This window comes from Rhamphochromis sp. 'chilingali' (assembly GCF_963969265.1).
Source record: "Rhamphochromis sp. 'chilingali' genome assembly, chromosome: 2".
In the NCBI taxonomy this organism is placed as follows: domain Eukaryota; kingdom Metazoa; phylum Chordata; class Actinopteri; order Cichliformes; family Cichlidae; genus Rhamphochromis; species Rhamphochromis sp. 'chilingali'.
The window spans coordinates 5,647,992-5,670,627 of NC_137930.1; the positions used below are offsets into that span (position 1 = coordinate 5,647,992).

A 22,636-nucleotide genomic window follows, 5' to 3' on the forward strand; every position below is an offset into this window, starting at 1 on the left:
ACCTTTTGGTTTTCATATTATTTATATCTTTAAAAAATAATAATGATAAATAAAATAACGAAACAAAACCATTAAAATAAACGAAAAGACTAAAGAAATAAAGCAAACCTTTATGAACTCACTCCGGCATATTTTCTGTTTGGCCCACAGTTGGAGGGATCTGATTGGCTGCAGTCCGGGCCAATGAGAGAGAAGAGCGGCAGGCGCGTGAAACATGGAGGAAAGCTTGAACCAAAACAGAGATTTTGCCTACTGTAAAAGCTAAAAAATGCGATTTAAGACGATTTATTTTGCCCGCTATTACTGAGTGAAGGTTCTGTGAAGGCGTTTTGTGAGCGGACAGTGAGAGTGAAATGTCTCTGAGTGCTACGTGTGAGTCGGTGTCTCAGAAAAGGACTCTGTCGAGCCTCCTCGGTGAGTTTGACAGCTGCACCCACCGTCAACACTGAACACGAAGATAATAAAAACGTTCATTCATTTCATTCATTCATTTCATTTATTTATTCATTTTCAGGCACAACAAATACCTATATTGAACATAAAATACACAAAACAAAAAACAAAACTTGCCTGAAACGTTTTGAAACAAGCCTTTCGTGCAGTATTATTATTATTATTATTTTATTGTTGTCTTCCTAGCTGGTCGTGAGCTGAAGAGGCCTAAGCTGACAGATGCCCAGAGGCTGCAGGAGGCAGCGATCCAGCTGTTGGAGCAGCAGCAGAACATCTGCAGCCTGTTCAGAGAGGTCGGGGTGAGTGAGGGGAGAGAAGCTAAGCGCCTACACTGAGTCATTTCATTAAGATTTTATTTAGGCCATTCTGTAGACTGAACATGTAACAACGCACAATGTCACGACTGTCAGGAGTTTAAAAGAGAAACGATAACCTTCAACTTGGAAACACAAGCACAGAATGATTGCAGGAAGTGCATGAAATGCTTTTAGAGATAAAAAAAAAAAGAAGCAGTATCACTCTGCACTATTTCGCAAATATCACATATATGTTTTTTCACACTTTTTGTAGCAATCTGAGACATGCAACCTGTCCTCTCATCAGGATGGAGAGAAGAATCAAGTGGCGTCCGAAGGTCTCTTATCCACCATCACTGGGTCACTGCTGGGTGAGACGAGCACTCTGAAATGCTCTCTGAGCTGTACGCCGCTTTTGTTAAATGTGTGGAAAGCTGCTGCTTTCTACAATTTCACTCTCCAAAACTGAAGCACTAACCTTTTTGGATGGCCTGTACACGACAATAAGCCATAATACCAGTCAGATAATTCATTTAAAAGTTCTCCGGTGAGCACCAACAGCATAAACATAATGAAGAGGTCTTATTCACTGACTCCAGGTATTACAGGTGATCCCAGGTTGTAGTGCTTAATATATTGTCTTGGCAAGCTGAAGGATGCTGGTTTGATTCCAGCTGGAGGCATAAATCCCCTCTGGGGTTGCGTCAGTTCAGTGTAAAAAACTGACAAATCAAACATGCATTTTCCTGCTGGGGTGACCCCTCGTGACACCTTACTAGGTAAAGTGTTTTTATTGCTCTAATACAACTATTGTCACTTTAATCAGTTATGTTTGTGTCTGCTGAAAGCAAAACATCTGAATTTTTCTTGATTATACTGTACTGTAGTGCACAGCTCTCATCAATGATGGGATTCAATGGCTGAAATAAGCTCATTGCTGCAGTTACCAGTGAATCTGTCTTGAAACATTTGCGCAAACACATGAAGTGATGTGACGCACCCAAAATTTCTTTGTACATGTACAATGACTATAAAGGGCTATTCTATACCTCTATTCCACGGAAGGGCAAAAATGCCAAAATGCTTTTGCATGAAAGTGATTATTATGAATGGAATCTGTGGTCCTTCAGTTGTGTGAAAAAATATCAGAAATGTTGTTGTCTTCTTCAGATGTCTCTTTTTTGTTTTGTGCTTTCATATCCCTTAATGTGACTTGTGGAATTTGAGTGCCACCTAAAACCAACGTAATTGTGGCATAAAGTTAATGTTTTGTGTTCCACTGTGTGGATAGCGAGTGAGCTGAGGCGTCAAGCTGTGCAGCTGGGTGTCCCAGTGGCAGTGCTGTCGGTGAAGACGGTGTTGGAGAGACTGAAGGAGATCACAGAGGAAACCAGCGAAAGGGAGGAAGAGGAGACAAAGAGAGAGATGCTCACTTCCTCTCAGAGAGTGAGTAACTGCCAGAGCATCTGACCATCTAATGCACAGGTGTCGAACTCCAGGCCTTGAGGGCCGCTGTCCTGCTTGTTTTCCAACTAACCTGCCCTTGTAGCTTCTTATTGGCAAAGCACACCTGATCCAGGTAATCAGCAGCAGGTAGGGCAGGGATATCTCAAAAACAAGCACGAGGCTGGCCCTCAAGGAATGGAGTTTGACACCCCTGATCTAATGTGATTATGGTGGGGAAGCATCTGTTGCAGTGGTGGATTCATCTGTTAATAGCTGCCAAACTTTCATATCTACATGGTGATCTCCACGGTTTGCTCAAAAACAAGCAACAAAAAAGACAAATATTGTTGTATATGATGTCTGGAACTTTCTGGCTAAAGAAGCAACAGTCTGTTCCTTCTTGTTTTAAATTTTGAAATTTCTCTTTATCACGCCCAGTCCAGCTATCCCTTTTTCCCCGAATTAAGTCCGTTCCGGTCCTCCTTCCAGGTCCAGCTGTGTGTTCTGTTGGAATCCAGCAGAGAATTGCTGTCACAAGGAGCCATCTGCCCCAAACTGCTTTGGCAGGAGTACATGAGAGATCAGGTGTGTGTACACACAGGAGCTTGTATACTGTAAATAAGCAGCTGTCTGTGAAGGTTCTCAGTCATCCAGGTCATCGTAGTCAAAGGAGCTTGCAAAGAAAAGCGTCTGGACTTCTTTAAGTTGCTTGAAGACGTTTCACCTCTCATCTGAGAAGCTTCTTCAGTTCTAAGGTCAAATGGTGGAGAGTCCCAGATATAAACCTAGTGGGAGTGACCCCCCACAGAGGGACAAAAGGACCCCCTGATGATCCTCTAATCGCCTGAGCCAAGGTGGAAAACTGGGCGTGGGTCCCAATCAGCCAGAGTTTCGGGTGAGCTCATTGTGAAACCTGGCCCCACCTTATCATGCGAATTCCTGAGGTCAGATGGCCCAGGATGTGAGTGGGCGTTAAGGCGTCTGGGAAGGGATCTCAAAACTGGATTATAGATGGCAGAGAGTTGGTGTCGTAAACCACCGCCTCTGTTCAAAGATGGTCGCTCACAGTGGACATAGATGGCTTCTTTCACTCCTCTTTCAAACCATCTGTCATCTCTGTCCAAAATGTGAACATTGGCATCCTCGAAAGAGTGTCCTTTATCCTTAAGATGCAGATGGACTGCTGAGTCTTGTCCTGTGGAGGTGGCTCTTCTGTGTTGTGCCATGCGCTTGTGAAGTGGCTGTTTGGTCTCTCCAATGTAGAGGTCTGGGCATTCCTTGCTGCACTGTACAACAAACACCACATTGTTAAGTTTGTGTTTTGGCGTTTTGTCTTTCGGGTGAACCAGTTTCTGTCTGTGTGTGTTGCTGGGTCTGAAGTACACCGGGATGTCATGCTTGGAGAAAACTCTCCTGAGTTTCTCTGATACACCGGCTACATAGGGGATGACAATGTTGTTGCGTCTGTCCTTCTTATCCTCCCTCGCTGGTGTCTGATCTTCTTTTCTGTGCCTCTTTGCTGACTTTAAGAACGCCCATTTAGGATAGCCGCACGTTTTGAGTGCTTCCTTTACATGTGTGTGTTCCTTCTTTTTTCCTTCAGGCTTAGAGGGAACATGTTCTGCCCGATGGTGTAGGGTCCTGATTACTCCAAGTTTGTGTTCCAAAGGGTGATGGGAGTCAAAGAGGAGGTACTGGTCCGTGTGTGTGGGCTTCCGGTAAACTTCGATGTTGAGGTTGCCGTTCTCTTCAATGTGCACAGCGCAGTCCAGGAAAGGCAAACAGTTGTCCTTTGTGTCTTCCCTGGTGAACTTGATGTTTTTATCCACAGCGTTAATGTGCGCAGTGAAGGATTCCACTTTTTGTGTCTTGATTTTGACCCAGGTGTCGTCCACATATCTGTACCAGTGGCTGGGTACTCTTCCTTTGAAAGAGCCAAGAGCCTTCCTTTCCACTTCCTCCATGTAAAGGTTGGCTACAATAGGTGACACGGGGGAGCCCATGGCACAGCCATGCTTTTGTCTGTAAAAGCCTTCGTTGTACTTGAAATATGTAGTGGTGAGGCAGAGGTCTAACAGTGTGCAGATCTGATCGGGTGTGAAGTTGGTCCTGTCCTCCAAGGAGCTGTCTTCTTGTAGTCGTTTTCTGACAGTCTCCACGGCCTCCGTGGTGGGTATGCAAGTGAAGAGAGAGACTACATCAAAGCAACTTAAAGAAGTCCAGACGCTTTTCTTTGCAAGCTCCTTTGACTAAATAAGCAGCTGTATCACCCATTGAGAAGATAGGTGTAGCTCTTTGAAACCACATACTCACAATCCCTGGACAGGTTGTGTGATCAAGGGACTCTGCAGCTTGATAAAGTCATATGACTTCTTTTTGAGCGGAGAGTTGCTGCCATCTATGCAGTCAGTCAGTCAGTCACACTTTGGACCCCTTAGGACCAACTGGGCATCATTTAAAAACACCACAGCTTACCTGTGTCTTGTAGTTGAACTTGTCCATCCCTTTATAACCACGGTGTACCCATCTTCTGACGGCTGCTTCCAGCAGGACAACACACCATGTCACAAAGCTCAAATGATCTCAAACTGGTTTTTTAAACATGTCAATGACTTCACTGTACTCAAATCGCTTCCAGAGTCACCGGATCTCCATTAGAGCACCTTTGGGATGTGTTGGAATGGGAGAATAAAATTAAAATGTCTGAGAAATGTTTCCAGCACATTGTTGAATTTGTGGCACAAAGAATTAAAGAAGTTCTGAGAGACAAAGGGGGTCTAACCCGATACGACCAAGGTGAACCTGAAAAAGAGTCGGGTGAGTGTAGTTTGAATGAAGCAGTGAGATAGTGAGAAAAGAGAAACGAAACTTTGACTTTGACACAGAACAACCGTCCTCATATGTTTAATTTATTTTGCTTTTCTAGACTTTGCCCAGCGTTGCTGGTGGAATATTAACCAACTTTCTGTTGGACTCAAAAAAAGAATCAATATTTGGATCCATCCCTTTCTGCTTTCTGGGTCCAAGCCACAGTAGTTTATTTAGCTGTATCTCTGTATCAGAAAGTTAAAAAACAAGTTGGAGAGTTACATGAAACTTGGTGGAGAGGCCTCTGTGGAGAAGCTCTGTCTGTAACCTTCTAGGTGTTGCACACAGCTGCAAAAGCGAGATGATGTAGTTCATGATAACCTTCCTGGTTTCCATTAATATTTCTACACTCAGGACTGAATTATATTTAATAAAGATTGAAACTGTGCTCTTGTTTTTTGTAAAAAAAAGTCTTTCACTTGGTGAACGTTGCTAAAATAAAGAATTTGTTGGGGTTTTTCAGAGGCTACCCAAACTGGAGATGGTCTACTATCTTCACTCTTACAACATCCTCAATCTGAAGTACATTTTAGAGAGGTAAGAAATATCAGTTAATGATTTTCTTTCTGCGCAGTCTCACAGAGATGAAGATCAAAACAGGGTGTAACTGTCTGATTATTTATGATCTGGGCTGTTCTGACAGATTAAATACCCCCACTCCTCACACACAGTCATTGTTTTGTTTTTTACCTTTGTTTAGTGATGAAGAGGTGAGATCATGGCTGGTGTCCCAGTTGAGGCTCCTGTGTGGATGGAGGCCTCCACAGGAAGAAGAGGAGACCAAACAGCTTCAGCAGAAAGTGTTGTCAAGTAGGAGACGCTCATATGTTTGTAGCTTTCACTCAAGAAATCGTTCAGTTCTTAATGCTGCTTCAGGTTTTAGAGATTTGGTCTTTGGTCCTGTCAGTTATTAGCTTTTCCTTACATGGCATTCGTGCAGCCCCTCAGTTCATCCACTGTCTGAAATAAAATGTTCTGATTGGCAGCCCCTCATAAACAAAAGGTTTGAACAGCAGGTGGGTGGGGCTTCTTTGCTCACAGCCAGAGCTATATGCATGAAATGAGAGCACTAGGGACATCTCCTGTTTCAGGTGTGGTTGGCGTCTTAGTGGGAGCAGGCTTTGAGCTGAGGCGCGATCCGGCGGCTGCAGACAGAAGGCTCTCCCTGCTCTGCTGCTCGATTCTAGACGACCTGCTCTTCTGTGAGTCTGCGTGTCCTTGTCCCACTTAGCCTGTCCTGTGTCGATAAAATATTAACTAAAGCACTTTGATTCACACTTCTGCATGCGGAAAACATCTTTTTTGACTTCTTCGATTGTTAATTGTTGTCTTGGTGTAAAGGTAGTACTTTCTTTTCTTTATTTTTAGCCACACTTTTTATTGCTTTCTGTCGTCTTTCAGGGGTTCTCGATATTGTGGACGAGAGTCTGATGCTGGAGTCTGCTGAAGCAGGAGCTGAGCTTTGGTTCTGGGTTTTTAAAAATTTATTTCTTATTTACCTTTCCTGCAATCAGACAGCACTGTTGAGGTCTCTGTCTGAGAAAGGAGACCTGCGTTTATATATATGTCACTGCAAGATCAGAGAAGAAAACTAAATTTTAGATTTTCCTACAAAACTCAGGAATCAAAGGCAGGAGAGCGGGCAAAGGGATTTATACTTACCTACAAATAGTCACACTAACATAACCTCTAGGTTTCGGCTCATTTTTTTATATGCAGGAGAAATGGTGATCTTCTGGATGTCAAATGCTGAGCTTGATTTATATAAACTTTATTGAAACCATGGTGCCTGACACCAGTTTTAGTCTTGCTGTTACATGCAGTGTGTAATTTCTCGCTCGGTGTCTTCTGCAGGATTCAGATTTTTGATGCCTCACTGTGTGGAGTTTCAGTGTCAGCCGACTGCCTTCAGCGTTTCTTCAAACACTCCCTCACGCAGACTCTCACCTACAAGCCCCGACTGAAAGGTAAAGACTTGTCACAGGCCCTTTCAAACAGACTGAGGCTTTAGTTTTTTTTTTAATGTTGAAGATTAGCTGGAACCTATCCACCTCTATTCATCTGGCAAGACCTTTAAGAGGGAACTGAGAGTTCAGTTTCAGAAAGATTTTCTTGATCTACAGTACGCAGTAAAAAAATCGTTACTGAGATTTGATCACAATGTAAAAATCTGTGTTTTTGTCTGTTGATGCCTTTTGTGCAGGTGACGTTTAAACTGTCATCAATAGTACTAAGGAAGGTGATTAAATCATCAAGTTTCCAAAACTTTAATGGGTTAATCAATACCCATTTAGCTACCAGTTTATATTATTTAGCTATAAATGATCAATGACTATTTAAAGGTCACACCACCCTGAGCGCGCCCGATCTCGTCTGATTTTGGAAGCTAAGCAGGATCAAGCCTGGTTACCTGGAGCAGGTCATCTACTCACTGGAAGATTGATGGTTCAATCCCTGGCTGCTTCAGACATGACAGATCTGCAAACATCTATAACACATCTGTCTTTGCAAGAATTATTTAACTCTCCATGTGGTATAAATATTGCACAATAAGTTTAATAAAAACTCTTTTAGGAAACATCACAAAAAGCATCAAATTAAGGTCTAAGTAACTCAAATCACTTGTAGGTCCAGCGATATTTGATGTGGTGTAAATAAATCTTTAAAAGTCATTTTTATGCTGCAGAAATGACATAACTGATATGTTCTCAGTGTCAGATGCAATCACCCTGCAGAATGAGTGGACCTTTGCAAAAGCCAGCCGCTTGCTGACTTCTCTCTTCCGTCAGGTAAATGTGTAACTGTAACTGGGTTTGTCAGTTTGTCACATGTAATTAAGATTAAGAAGAAGAAAACATGTTCTGTATTATATCTGTTTTCTTTCTGTGTCTGAATTGAAGCTAAATGTGAATTTCTTATTATTAATTTCTTAACTAAAAATAGGTGGAAATACTTTTGAACTTTTTGTCAACTTTATGTGAGACTGTAAACTATTCCCGAGGTTGGGGGAACAACCGAGAACGATCAGCCACATTTGGTTTTTAAGTGAGGAGGCGGAGTAAAGAAACTACTGATTTGATTGTTAGAAGTCAAGTTTTAGCTCCTTTCCTTCTCCCTTTAAGCGCACTTTCTTCAGATCGATCTCCTCATCACAAGTTAAAACAAAGCTTTGCACTGCAATATGATCAATTATAAAGGTGCGGCAGGATGCTGGTTTCACTATGACTTTTAGGTATTAAGTTGCTTTTAACTTTGAGACCTTCATTTGTATGATATTGTCTCTTTCACATTTTGCCAGCTCACAAGCGCTTATCTACCAACATCAGTGGTTTCCTCTTCAGGATTAACGCTTTCACTAAAAAGCTGAAAAGACCCACAGTTTACAAATCAGTGGTCAGCAGGGACTGCTGAGTAACTGTTCTGTGCTGTTTTGTTCCTCTAACAGCTGGCTGTGGTCTTCAGCGTGGAGCAGCTGCTGCGTCACCTGCAGCAGGTTTTGGAAACCCATGAAGTCAACTGGAAACATGTCCTGTGCTTCCTCTCTACCCTGCTGGTGTACTACCAATGTGCCCAGCCCAGCCTCAAAGGTAGGCGTGCTGATGGTCTATCAGCACAGACAGGTGGAAGTCTTATGTGTGAAAGGAAAAAGAAAAACCAAATTTAAAGAAAAATCATGCACAACCTTTATTCCAAACCAGCGTAGTGATATTGAAATAAACTCGAGTTTCTGTAGCAGTAAACTAGTATTTCAGAGAGAGAGGAGCACAGTGATATCTGTCCTGTTCTGTGTCTCCGATAGAGCTGCTGTCCAGACTGCTGAACTCTGCATTCGAAGGTTATGACCTTGAGAACCTCATAACCGCCTTCTTATTGGCTCGACAGGGTGGACTGGAAGGACCCAGCATCTTCCCCTCGTACAGCGACTGGTTCAAGGTTTCGCCTTTTAACATCCATTAATAGTTTCTAGTTTATTAATAGTTTTGGGAATTACCTTTTCTGCCATAGACTGAAACACTGAGAGCTTTATACCTTTTATTTGAATATTTTTAATACCAGCAGAATCTTTTTCTACCTTTCCAGATGTCGTTCGGTGGTGGCAGTAGCTATCATGCAAGCAGTAAGAAGTCGCTGGTGTTCCTGCTGAAGTTCCTCTCTGACCTCGTGCCTTTTGAACCTCCACAGTACCTCAAGGTGACATCCACGCGTCTCTGAGTTTACACTTAGTAGGAATGCACAGGGTATTAATATGCTTATATTCCCTTATTTGTTTTGCTAGTGCAGACTGCTTTGATTTGCAGTAGCACTAATGTTGCTGGTTTTGTTACTGTGAGTGCATCTTCTCAGTCTTTTCAACTCACTTGACTTGTCTGAATCCTGAGCGCTGTAGCTGCAGTGTTTGTTAAACCTGAAGCTACTTCAGTCGCTGTTGCACTGAAATCTTAATGCTTATCGGAGTGCATTAATGCAGCAATGTTTTGCTTATGGAAAATAAGATTATTCATCATTTGTTTACACACGGCAAATGTATTAATTCTTAGATTTAAGACTTCAATTCTACTCAAGGTTAAGCAGAAGCAGGTCCGACCACATATTTTGAGGAATTATTGAAGTTGAAACATTAAATTCAATGGACACGGTGATATGAAAACTTCATGTACAGAAGATAAAAGCTTTTATTTGCCATTTGTAGAAATACACTAGTTTAAAAAATCCGATTAAAAAACAATATGTCAAAACATTTATAGAATATTTATGACTACTAAAGAATAACCACTTAAATATCTTAAATATTAAAAAAGTCTTAAGTTTTACTTATTTAAACCTCTCGACAAAGCATTTCCATTTCCACGTGAAAGTCCCCTCTGGTTCTGGGGATGCTAATCGCTCCAGGAGGTTTTCTGTGTTGCCTGCTCGTTGCTGTCAACAGCCGCTCTCCTGAGCTCTCATGCTGCTTGCTTGTTTTGCTTGTTAATGATCATTTTCAGCTGCTATTTTCTACTTTTTGTAACATATCTGCTATGAAAAATGGATCGCCCATGAATACTTTTATATATTCATAACTACATGTCTGCTGGGAACAAATGCTAGCAGAATTATGGCATTTCCTGGAGAGCGTACACTATAAGAAAACGCTAGAAACTGAGAGGAATAGCCCAGCTCTGACACCTCACTGTCATTTTCCCCTGCTAGGTTCACATCCTCCACCCTCCATATGTGCCTGTGAAACACCGCAGCCTGCTGATGGAGTACGTCTCACTGGCTAAGACCAGACTGGCTGACCTCAAGGTAAGAAGAAAAGGGAAAGAAGAAGGTCGTTATCACCGTGTTACTTTGATTTTTCCATATAATACAATAAAAACAACACTGTGAGTGGATTGTGGTTAATAGTGTAGCACACATGAATTAAATATCATGGTGTGTGTGTGTGTGCAGGAGTCAGTGGAGGACATGGGTTTATATGAGGATGTTTCGGCTGCAGGTACATCGGTGCAGGTAACAGTGACACACAGTGGATATTCTATTATAATTTTAATTTTTGATACATATTCTATTCCATGCTGTGCCCTCCTTCTGTTTTCTATGCTCTGTTATTCTATTCTGCAACCCGCAAACTGGCATCAGAACCCAAACTATCTTCTACGTCTTAAGTAACAAGCAACACAAAACTTTGTGTGGACACGGGTGTAATTAGGGATCGCTGAGTCCTGGGTTGACATAAGACTAATAGTCCAATGTTTGTGTGTCTGCAGCCTCAGTGTCAGGCTGCCCAGGATGTGGACAAAGCTGTGTCTCTGTTTGAGAGCACAGGCAGAATCTCTGCCACAGTCATGGAGGCCAGGTAAACTACAGCACATTTATACCAGACACAGGGCTGAGGAGCCAGGGCCCCCAACCCTCGGCTTAAGAGAGCTTTAAGGTGTTTTCTTTAAAAGAATTTAGCAGCTACAGAAAGGTGTTATTCGAAAGCAGGACAACCACGAAGAGACTTTAATGGTCTGAAAGTGACACAAGACATTAAAGGGATAGAAAATACAAAAGTATGAGAACAGACTTCACAGAATGATCTGGATTACTTTGTGATATTTTCTTGAGAAGATCTGAATGGTATAACTCAATTTTACATGTATTTTTAATATACATGAAGCAACCAACCAGTCAGCCTGTCAGTGCTCAGGAGGCCCTTTTCTCATAATCTGTTTTAAATATAAAATACATGTTATTTGAAAGTCCTCTCTGGTCTTCTCACAGTATTTTCCGGAGGCCGTATTTCCTGACTCGGTTCCTTCCCGCGCTGCTCACTCCGAGAGTGGTAAGCGCTTCCTGTTATCCCTCCCGATATTCTTCTGTGCATTCTCATGTGTGAGGTTGTGTTTTTGTTGCATGACATGCATGAACTGTCATTTATTTGCAGCTTCCTGTGAAAGTCGATGCTCGAATGAGTTTCATCGAAGCGTTGAAAAAGTGAGTTTCTATCAGAGAGATGAAAATGTCAGCAGGTTGTTCCCAGAGTTTCTTCTTTAATTAAGTTTCTAGTTGTTTTAAGTGATAACATTGATCATCATCACCACAATATGATTATTTGTTACTTTTTGTGTGTGTTTAGAGCTGATAAGATCCCTGCTGCACAGTATTCATCCTACATGGAGTCCTGCCAGAAGCAGAGACAACAGAATAGTGGGTATTCTTTTAAAGGACCGCTGACATTATTTATTATTATTTATTTTAAAGATGGACATTATTTGTTTGATTATTAGCACAGTGCAGTGAAAAAGTATTCAAGGCCTCCTGATTTCTTCTGTTCTGTGTGCATCTCAAAATTGAAAGTTAAAACAAACCCTGATTAAACACAACAAAGTTCATATTGTCAGGTCATGGTGGTCTTGAGTGCTCAGATCATACAGCATACATACATGCTGCAACAGTTTGAAAGATGAGAGGTCAAACATCTTCACAAACCAAAAAAAAGGAGAATTGCTTTCTTTTTATGCACTTTTTATGTGTTGATTATTTTGTGTCTAAAATGTTTGTCATGTTATCAAATCACCAGTATAAGAAAGTGATCTCCCCCATTGACCTAAATGGTTAATAATGCCACCTTTTCTTAACATTGCTGTGGTGGAAGTTTGACCCAGTGATCTTTGAAATACTTGTACGTTGGAGGTCCTGCCTCAGCATCTCACTGGGATGCATGTCTGAGCTCTTTGACAGTCTAAAATGTTTCCTTTAAAGTCATTCAGACATGGATTTATCCTTGTTCTGGCACTAGATTTCCAACTCTATTTGACAATCCGATAACTTGATGTTCTCCTTTTGGGATTTCTGTCAGAAGCCAGAATCCAAGTTTCTCCGACAGGTCACCCTGTCCCTGAAGCAGCAAAGCACCTCTGTAAGATAAAAATAGTGCATAATAGATATAATTTGGAATTCTATTTGGTTTAGCAGACAGAGAGACATTCAACAGATGTACTTCTTAGTAGAAAGTAAGAGAGCACAGAATGACTGGTAATGTCTTTCAAGGGAAGTGATCAGTGATTAGAGTTTATAAGTGGAGATATATCAGCAACAACTACAGGTAAATTGGATTAATGCAGTGCATTCTGCCTGCTATAGCTCTACTTGCTATTGGTGTGCTGGCTCAGACAGAACGGCAGGGTTGCTGATCTGCACGTCCAAACCAGAGACAGACGCTGGAGACTTTCTTCATTTCCCAATTTAAGCATGAAGACAAACAGCTGGGCTAGTCTTGTGGAAACTTTGTTGCCTCTGACTTTAAAAAAATAATCCCCAACCTGTAACGAATGGTCAAGCATAAGTTACAAGATATGGTGACTTATCTTTTATTTGACTACAATATAATAAAAAAATCAATAACATCAATGAAAACATACTTTCATGACAGCAAGTGTAGTCTCCCTCTGCTGGGCATTCGGAGAATGCACGTTTTAAACGCTGCTTCATCAGCTTTCGTCTCCAGACCCTGAAGGGTTTGGGTGTGCATGTACACCTCTGTGTTGAGTCGATTTTATCCCTGCAGCCTCCTGAAGGAAGCAAAGCACTCATGATCTGAGAAGTGCTGCATCAGAGAGGCGTGTCATCGCACATGATCATTCAGCACTGCACTCATCACACTGACTCACTGATGTCTCAGTGTGATGAGTTTATGTGGGGAAAGTCAGATTAGATGTAAGATGAGGTTTCACTCTATGATGAGTGAAAACCGGTGCGATAAATTCTGTCACCTTTTGACAGATTTGTGTTTTTCAGTCTACGCGTGGGTATAATTTTGCAGAGACTCTGTTAGTTGAGCTGCTGTGCTTGAGAGTGACAGGTTAGACTGATTGCTGATTATATTTAATTGTCTCCACACTCTCAGCCCTGAGAGCCCTGTACATATAAATAATAAGCAGCTGACCTGTGCAGCCTCAGCTTTGCACTTATTTCATATAATACAACAATCTCATAGTCAGAAACTGATCCTCATCTCCTGTTTTCAGTGAATGCTACGTGTTCAGACGGCAATGATGACCCCCTGGAGGTCCTGAAGGTTCAGCTGCAGGAGTTTGCAGAACTTGTCGTTGATGGAAATGATGGAGGTGGGAAGGTGTTCATGCGCTCACTCACACGTTTTATATTCTGTCAAGGAAAACCCTTCACCAGTGTATAATAGAGATTCACACAGAGACCAGTTTCTTAGGTCTTTCTGATCTTATCTCTATTTATTTATATATACTTTTCATTTGTGGCATTTAAACTTAAGCAACATGCGTACAAACCTCACTTTCAGGTCTGTACTTTCATTTGGTTAGTAATATTTTAGCTGATAGTTTAAACTCCTTGATGTAGTTGCTAAACATCAAATTAAACTAATTTGAGCCTAATTATAGGGTTCCTCATATATAATACTTCGGATTTACAAAAAGAAGAGGGCTAAACAACAAGTACACATTCTGTACATAAGAAATGGGCATAGCCAAAATAATGTTGCCCACTGGTTAATAATGTCCCACTGTGAAGCCTCCAGATGCCTCACCGTGCAAAGGGCCCCGACTTGTCAGTCAGAAGGCAGGCCTGTCCTAAAGCCTGTCCTAAAGCATACCCCACGTTATTCCACCTTTTTCACTCTAATAAAGAGTTTTTTTGTTTTGTTTGCTGCTTTTGGCTTGTTGTGTTGTGAACCACAAGATGGCGCCACAGTATGTGAATCAAAGACCCTCAGGAAGTGAGTGTCTGTTATAAAGGCTCAGCTACTGAATGATGTGTACGTTTGAAAAAGTATACAAAATAGTTTTGATGAAGGCTTAGCCTGTGTTAGGCCTTCAGGTTCCTCCACAGTTTGTTCAACACTCACGTGTCCTCAGACATGTCGGCCCAGCTGTCCAGGATCTCACACACGCTCAGTGTCATCTTCCCTGGTCGTCCCGACGATCCGATTGGACAAAAGGTCATCAGTCTTCACACTGACGCTCCTCCATCCTCCGAGCTCCATGTCAAAGTACGCACTGATGAAAGTCTATAAATCAGCAGCCCTCTTGCTGTATGTGTGTGCTAACTAGTATGCATTTTTATTGACTCTCTCTCAGGTTGTCAATATGATCCTAAGAAACTTCTGCCAGTGCTTGCTAAATTCTTCCAAATCAAACCCTCCGAATAAGTGAGTAGGAACTTTCAGGAAAAGTTGCAAATCGTATATTTAAATAATCCTGAGCTCTTTTTAAATGCCTTGCCAGACTCAAAGCCTTTAATAGAGCTTTGCAATAACAGATAGCAAGTTTCTAAATAGGTTCTAATCATTAACACCGAATCTGGAATCCTGATTCTGACTGATTTGAAGGTGTGATAAAACCAACATGTGTCTCCTTTGTGTTGTCCAATTAAAAGGCCAAAATATTAACTAGTGCCTGTAAAATGAAAGTTGACCTCTGCAAGATGTAAATAAAACCTTGTCCAGGGTACCTTCAGAGTCTTCTTATATAAAGAGTAGGGGTGCAACGATACACAAAATTCACGGTTCGGTTCGGTTCGATACTTTGGTGTCACGGTTCGATATTTTTTCGATACAAAAAAAATGTTCATGCCTTTTTAATTTGTCATTTATTAAAATTATAAATATATATTTTAACTCAAAAGTACAGTTTTTAAATTTAATGTTGCTGAAACAAAAGTAATTAAAAAAATAAATCTATCTCAGGGCTCTCAAAATTTCAAAATCCCTGGTAGCCCTTCGGGCAGGGACTCTTCAGTTTTTGGTAGCCCAAAATAAATATAAGTAGCCCAAATAAAAAAGAGAGCAATTTTTTGATTGATGTTTTGTTTCCTGTTTTGTTTCCTTTACAATATTATACATTAAAGTATAATATTGTAAAGGAAACAAAACATTAATCAAAAAATTGTTGAAAAACAAATTAGAACATTGTATAAAAATTACAATCATCAACTCAAATACTTGGCTATAATTGAACAGAAACTTCTATGAACTTGTAAGAACTGTGTAGGACATGAATCAGTCTGTGTCAGATCCTGAATTTGAAATTTCCACTGAAGTCACGGGTAAGAGACAAGTGGAACCAAGATCGAGGCCATTTGCTTTTCGAAGTTTGCAAAGACTGCTACATTTTGCCAGTGGTAGTTCACTCTTTGCAACATAGTACGCTGTTCTAAACAGATTTTTCAGGTTTATTTTTAGTATGTTATTTGCAATTGGTGTTTGTTCTGGGAAAGATATTGCAGACTGAGCAATAATGCATTTCTTGCATTTCTCATGGGTTCTAATGGGGGCCTTTCTTAAAATGACTGGTCCCAGTAACAAAGGCGCTTGTCGACTCAGAAATCGAGAGAAAACCAACAACACACCCGGCAGAACATTATGTTATTTACACGAGTGCACATAAGTGGTCGCATGTGCGCATTCGCTGTCAAAATAAAAGACGCGCACCAGATAAGAAGTTGCAACGCACGTTTGCGTCCATATAAAAAGCACTGTTTTTGTCCGCTAGAGTGGGATTTTCACGGCACATTCCGCACCACATCTCTGTGCGTTCATCATTTGTTTGAAGCCAGCTCACCTCCTGCAACCACTTTTCCGAGAATACGCGCTTCTTTTGTGGTTCGGACTCCTTCTGACATTTGTTTGGAGGTGGAGGAACACCAAAGTAATTGCTTAAAGGAGCTTCTTCGACATCTTTAAGAGTTCTAAACAAATGTCTGTCCTCCTCCAGAAAATCTTATGTATGCAAACACGCGTTGCAACTTCATATCTTGTGCGCGTTTTTTTTTGTTTTTTTTTGACAGCGAATGCGCACCTGCGGACCACTTATGTGCAGCCCCGGTTATATAGCTCGTCATATTGCAGCCACAGAAATTCTTTTGTCCATGAAACCATAAAGCTGCACTTTCTTTTTGCCTTATAGTCTGATTTGTCATAACTTTTCCGTTTTGTGGTAAGCTTTTCTTTGGCTGTCACTTCTTCACCCTGACCTCTCTTATTTGGCTCAGCAGAACTGAAATATATATCCTGCTACTTTTACACACACACACATAACGGTCAGCGATTCTCTGCGCGATCAACCTCTCATATGTTTAAGCTTGCTGCGGGAGATTTCACTTGTCATGTTTGCATAGTAAGCTAACGATTGATAAGACTATGTCAGAGGAATTGGTGCGCAAATTATCATCACTCACCAATCAGTGCTTTCGCTCTCTATACATGTAGCGCGTGGCGAACACTAAAGCGGTCGCGCCAGAATGTCACGCTAAAAAGAAAGATTCTTTAAAATACAAGGGGGAGCAAGCGAGTCAGATACCACAGGCACAGAGAGGAAGCAGGTCTGATCAGAAACAGTTTATTACTAGGCCAGGGAGCACAAATAAAAACACCCTTAAAATGTATGTAATAAAATGTTTGCTCTCTACTAAAAACAATTCTAAAACCTGTAAAACTACCATTTTCTACATTCACTAAAAACCCCCTGCTATAATTAGGCCACATGTTCATTATGGGTCCATCAGCAGGCCAGGAATTCCTCCTTTAGAGCAGAGTCCACGCCAGCCCCGTCTTCAGCAGACAAGAAAGAGCCACCCATCTTCTTGTCCTTCCGCTGGCCCATCACTTCCCAGCCCGGCTTGCGTTCTGCACCCGAATCCATAATGTGACCACCGCCACAGCTCCCCTTGCGTCGGTGTCCTGCAACATAACAAATAGGGGCCAGAACAATGGTCCCAGAAGCGGCCCTGGCTCATGGCCATGGTGACCCTCTCCCAATCCAGCTGCACCCAGTAAACAACAGTAGAGACCCTACTCACAAATGCAGGCAGAGGTAAACCTCTGCCCTGCTGCCAATCACACGCGTTGTCTCTTATTGTTGCCGTTCCATGAGGTCAGGACTTGGTCGCCGCATCACACTGGCCATCTCGCATTAACCTTCCAGCCTCTCTCTTCAGTGCTCAGCTAGCCTGTTTTTAAAAGGTCTTTACACAGCTGATAGGCCACCTCTGGACACACCCCTGCCTCAGCAGGTGGTCCCTATCAGCTAATTTGTCCCATGTGCAGCCAGTCCACAGTGGATAAAAACCATGTCACATAAAACACTAAAAACCATGCAATAGAAACAGAATAAAACCATGCAAATAAAACACTCATAAATAAACACTAAAAATCAGAATAAAAACAATATACAAGATAAATACAAATTTCCACTGTGTGACATACACAGTTTGCGTGATTGCAAAGTGAAAGCAAAAAACAAGCGCAAATTCAAACGCGATTTCAATATGTCACATATTGACAGTGGCTCACCGATGCCAATGACATAATTACCCAGCTACATTTCCGAAAGAATGCAAAAGCATTGACATATATTTTTCCTTCCTACAATAGCCCGACGGGCAGGGCAGAGATAGATTTTTGTAGCCCGACTGGAAAAATCGCTAGCCCCGGGACGTCGGGCTAGCGATTTCGTGAGCCCTGTATCTGATTGAGGAATCACTCATCTTTGGAAAAGAGAGTTTATTACAGAGAAATGGCTCTTTCCGAAATAAAAGCTATACTATAAGCTTCTTCTGGGCTATATTCTCAGCAGCATATTGTAGCGGGTCAGGGCTGTTCGGGGTTCTGTTTGTACAGTTATGTTTTGTTTATGTTGCCATAGTGACGGGTGACGCCTTCTCGCTGCGACGGTGTGTCCTTCCGGGGTCAGAGGGCGCCCTGTGTGTTGTTGTTGTTGCTGCTGTGCGGTTGCCGCGCTAAGCAGTTAGCTAGCGGCAGTGTTCTTCTGCAGATGTCAATAAACGGCTGTGCTCCCTGGCTAGCTAACGGGAAGCAAGTATAGGGGGTCTATGATTTCGTTTGTGGCAAACTGCACAAGAACACAAGACCAAACGACACCTCCGTCTCCTCGTTGTCTGAGCTCGCCACATTGGTGTCAGAAGTGGGATGATGGTGGCACCCCATGTTCTGACCCGAGTGACTTTTCCCCCGCCAGTCGTGACTGGCCGGTGCGCCAAAAGAAGGCACCTGGACATTTGCAAAGTGAAAGCAAAGAACAAGCGCAAATTCAAACGCGATTTCAATATGTCACATATTGACAGTGGCTCACCGATGCCAATGACATAATTTACCCAGCTACATTTCCGAAAGAATGCAAAAGCATTGACATATATTTTTCCTTCCTACAATAGCCCAACGGGCAGGGCAGAGATAGATTTTGGTAGCCCGACTGGAAAAATCGCTAGCCCCGGGACGTCGGGCTAGCGATTTTGCAAGCCCTGCGTTACAGGCATGGCCCTTTAAGGATGAAGCCTGATGGGAAATGTATTCGGGATGTGTGTAGCGGGACTGCCTGGTGTGTGTGTGAAGAGAGAGAGCGGAGAAGGGGAAAAAGTAACGGTTAGCTACAGAAGAGACGAAAATAAAATAAATAAAAGGAATATAATAACTCCCTCGACAGCCAGAGTTGTGTCGGCGATGCTCGCTGTGAGTAAACTGTTTCAGCCCACTGTACGCGGTGTTCGTGCCTTAGAGAAGAAATAAAGTTCGGTGAAGCAGTTTCCTACGCCTCCTTCGATCTTTTTGCTAGCGGAGTTGACCTGTATAGTAAGCTGTTGCCGGCTACGAGTCAGTTACGGAACCTTCAAGTAACTGCCAGAGGTTTCCTTACTACGGTTCGGGGGCGCGGTAACACCTGTATCTGATTGAGGAATCACTCATCTTTGGAAAAGAGAGTTTATTACAGAGAAATGGCTCTTTCCGAAATAAAAGCTATACTATCCGCTTCTTCTGGGCTATATTCTCAGCAGCATATTGTAGCGGGTCAGGGCTGTTCGGGGTTCTGTTTGTACAGTTATGTTTTGTTTATGTTGCCATAGTGACGGGTGACGCCTTCTCGTTGCGACGGTGTGTCCTTCCGGGGTCAGAGGGCGCCCTGTGTGTTGTTGTTGTTGTTGTTGCTGTGCGGTTGCCGCGCTGAGCAGTTAGCTAGCAGCAGTGTTCTTCTGCAGATGTCAATAAACGGCTGTGCTCCCTGGCTAGCTAACGGGAAGCAAGACCAAACGACACCCCCGTCTCCTCGTTGTCTGAGCTCGCCACATTGGTGTCAGAAGTGGGATGATGGTGGCACCCCATGTTCTGACCCGAGTGACTTTTCCCCCGCCAGTCGTGTCCGGCCGGTGCGCCAAAAGAAGGCACCTGGACATTTGCAGGACTTTGTGTGGGGTAATGGGGTCGTCGGGGACGACTGACCCCTTAGGTGGGGGCTATGTAGCGGGTCAGGGCTGTTCGGGGTTCTGTTTGTACAGTTATGTTTTGTTTATGTTGCCATAGTGACGGGTGACGCCTTCTCGCTGCGACGGTGTGTCCTTCCGCGGTCAGAGGGCGCCCTGTGTGTTGTTGTTGTTGTTGCTGCTGTGCGGTTGCCACGCTGAGCAGTTAGCTAGCGGCAGTGTTCTTCTGCAGATGTCAATAAACGGCTGTGCTTCCTGGCTAGCTCACGGGAAGCAAGACCAAACGATACCTCCGTCTCCTCCTTGTCTGAGCTCGCCACAATATTAAACATAGCAGGTCCCCATAAGGAGAATCATGTGCTAACGGCTGTCTAAATGACTCGGGTAAAGTTCGTAGCATGCACGCTTGTTGTTTTTGTCTGCTTCCACTTGTCTTTGTACTAGGATGATGTCGGCGTAAATGTGCAGTCATATTCGTTGTGTTCCCACTAGTGCTGTCAGCGTTAATCTCGTTGAAATGATGTTAACGCCACAACACGCCAAATCTCCGTTAACGAGCTACCCCTGCGTGGGGCTAGACGGCCAACACGTTAACGAGCTAACTGCGCTAACACACTAGTTCCCACCCATGTAATTGAGCATTGCGTGGTACACCCAACATACTGTTTTACTTTAGTCCATGACGCGCTTACCTTCAGGGTCATATGTCACATGAAAACCAAAATAATTCCAAACGCCAGATCTGAATGAGGGTGGGGTAGGTTCAATTTGCCATGTTGCAAGGAGAGCTTAACTTCTGTCTCGCTAGCTTGCCCTGTGCTCTTCCTTCTGATGATGCTGTCTGTGTTGAACGCTCAGTGGATCTGCGCTCGACAGTGCAGCCTAGGCGGAGTAGTCGAACGCAGATTCACTGAGCGCTCAACACAGACAGCATCGTCAGAAGGAAAGTTGATAAAATAAATGACAAATTTTTTATTGTTCGATACATATGCGTACCGAACCGAAAGCACTGTATCGAACGGTTCAATATCGATACGAGTATCGTTGCACCCCTAATAAAGAGCTATAGAAAACAATAAATTAAAGTTATATTTGGTCGTCAAATTACATCCTAACCAGTTTCCTTTCAGTCGACTAATTGCTGCTGCTCTAATTGTTTGCATCTTTAGACAAAGCCCATGGGCCTCGAGGTTTGTGAGCGCTCTGCTTGGTAACACACAGCTCCTCTCCAGCCTCATACACAGACTCTGGGACCTGCTTCACAACCAGGTGCATAAACCCACATTTATTCCCTCTATTTATATCTGACTTTCACTTTGTGTCGTGGACTTTTAATTTTATTCTCATGCTTAAGAAAAAAAAAGTTTTTTTTATTCTTCTATGTGAAGTGGCTGTCGCTGAATGCTGCCCATATACTCGGCCTGGCAGCATTCCTTGTCCACCTGTATTCCTTGGTGTCTCGTGGTCCTCTGGTTCAGTTGGTGCTGCCCATTCGGCTTGAGCCAGTGCCGGCTGAAGAGGCTCTGAGCTTGGCGCTGTCCTGCAGCACACACGCCAACATGCTGTTCTGTGCCAGGTGAGGCTTTCCATGCATGGATGTTGACTTTTAATGGAGCGTTTTAATGATTGCATGCTCTCTTTATGTGCCTACAGCAGAGAAAGTTGACTGGTTAATGTATGTGGATATCATATTTAATTCCTTTGTTAATGATAATGTCCTGCACCTGTAACTAACAAGGATTGGCCATGCATACAATCCACATCTCTACATCTACAATATATGTTCAGTAATAGTGATTTGGCTCATTGTGGATGTCCAGGTTGTGTGTAGCAGCTGTCTGTTATGGGATCTGCAGAGAGGTCTCACTGCCTCAACAGCAGGACTGTATCCCCCATAGTCTCTATAAGAAGGTAACCTTTTTTATTTGACATGTGATTAAGTAATGAGGTTTGCTTATTGCTTTTCTTTCCAGAATTTATGCAAACCTTTCCAGAATAATTTCTTGGTGGCCGTTTGTTTGTCTTATGCTTTTTCTTATTTCCTGTCATATACATACTGCGACAAATATGGATGCTCATATTCTTGGAAACTTTTAATTAAAGATTTCTGTGTATGTAAAGTAATCTATGTGAACTTTTACTGTTAAATATTAGATATCCCTAATTTGCCCATTTTAGACTCACAGCTCTGACTGTGAGCACAGAAGCCCCACCCACTGAGCCAATCAGACGAAAGCTGTCTTAACTCTTTCCCCCATAAAGATGACATTTGATGACTTTGCCCAGTAGCCTTAATGACAAGTTTTGACACCTCAGTATATATCAACAAAGATGTGGTTTGAGGGCTATTAGAATAAAGTACTCGCTCTAATTTCTGATGCAAACCCGAACATTTTATTCTATAAGCAGGTATGAAATATGACAGAAATCACTCTTTTCAGAAAAAGAGCTTTGATGATAATTCATTATAGGCTGTCACTGGGTAAAGAGTCAAAGGTGGCCTTAATGGATGTAAAGCAGCTGGTTTCTGGCAGAGTGTGACCTAAGGGGCTGCACAAAGTCACAGAAAAGAGACAAATAAGGAATTTTTCTTTTAACTGTAACCAACACAAAGCAATTCTAGTGCAGCACAGGAATAAAAACATGGAGCTGGTAATGAGCATAATGGGTCACCTTTAAGCACAGGGTTAAATTTGAGGGCTAAATCTAGAAAACAGATGTGTCCAAAACTGAGACTTGCAATAAAATAAAACAGAAACGCAGAACTACCTCGCACCCTGCCTTTGAGAAGCTGAAATAAAAGCATGTGATCAAATAGTTTATAATGAGCTTATGTTTCCTCCACACTTGCTTGGCCT

General features: G+C 42.5%; 1 protein-coding gene across 4 annotated transcripts in view; it reads left to right on the top strand.

Moving 5' to 3' along the window:
• Positions 1-202: 202 nt before the first annotated feature.
• fanca (FA complementation group A) overlaps positions 203-22,636 on the top strand; it is a 28,753-nt gene continuing 6,319 nt past the window's right edge. For 3 of the 4 annotated variants that reach the window (XM_080876322.1, XM_080876325.1, XM_080876323.1), the window contains exons 1-26: positions 203-414; positions 640-752; positions 1,024-1,120; positions 2,041-2,195; positions 2,685-2,780; positions 5,527-5,600; positions 5,764-5,873; positions 6,155-6,265; positions 6,465-6,528; positions 6,918-7,030; positions 7,776-7,852; positions 8,509-8,650; positions 8,863-8,996; positions 9,144-9,254; positions 10,254-10,349; positions 10,497-10,556; positions 10,814-10,902; positions 11,313-11,373; positions 11,476-11,525; positions 11,668-11,738; positions 13,559-13,657; positions 14,423-14,556; positions 14,645-14,715; positions 20,948-21,047; positions 21,167-21,354; positions 21,599-21,689. In XM_080876322.1, coding sequence (XP_080732448.1) covers positions 354-414; positions 640-752; positions 1,024-1,120; positions 2,041-2,195; positions 2,685-2,780; positions 5,527-5,600; positions 5,764-5,873; positions 6,155-6,265; positions 6,465-6,528; positions 6,918-7,030; positions 7,776-7,852; positions 8,509-8,650; positions 8,863-8,996; positions 9,144-9,254; positions 10,254-10,349; positions 10,497-10,556; positions 10,814-10,902; positions 11,313-11,373; positions 11,476-11,525; positions 11,668-11,738; positions 13,559-13,657; positions 14,423-14,556; positions 14,645-14,715; positions 20,948-21,047; positions 21,167-21,354; positions 21,599-21,689 — 2,568 coding nt within the window. In that variant the 5' untranslated portion in view covers positions 203-353. The remainder of the gene's footprint in view (positions 415-639; positions 753-1,023; positions 1,121-2,040; positions 2,196-2,684; positions 2,781-5,526; positions 5,601-5,763; positions 5,874-6,154; positions 6,266-6,464; positions 6,529-6,917; positions 7,031-7,775; positions 7,853-8,508; positions 8,651-8,862; positions 8,997-9,143; positions 9,255-10,253; positions 10,350-10,496; positions 10,557-10,813; positions 10,903-11,312; positions 11,374-11,475; positions 11,526-11,667; positions 11,739-13,558; positions 13,658-14,422; positions 14,557-14,644; positions 14,716-20,947; positions 21,048-21,166; positions 21,355-21,598; positions 21,690-22,636) is intronic. The other variant, XM_080876324.1, reaches the window with a different exon arrangement.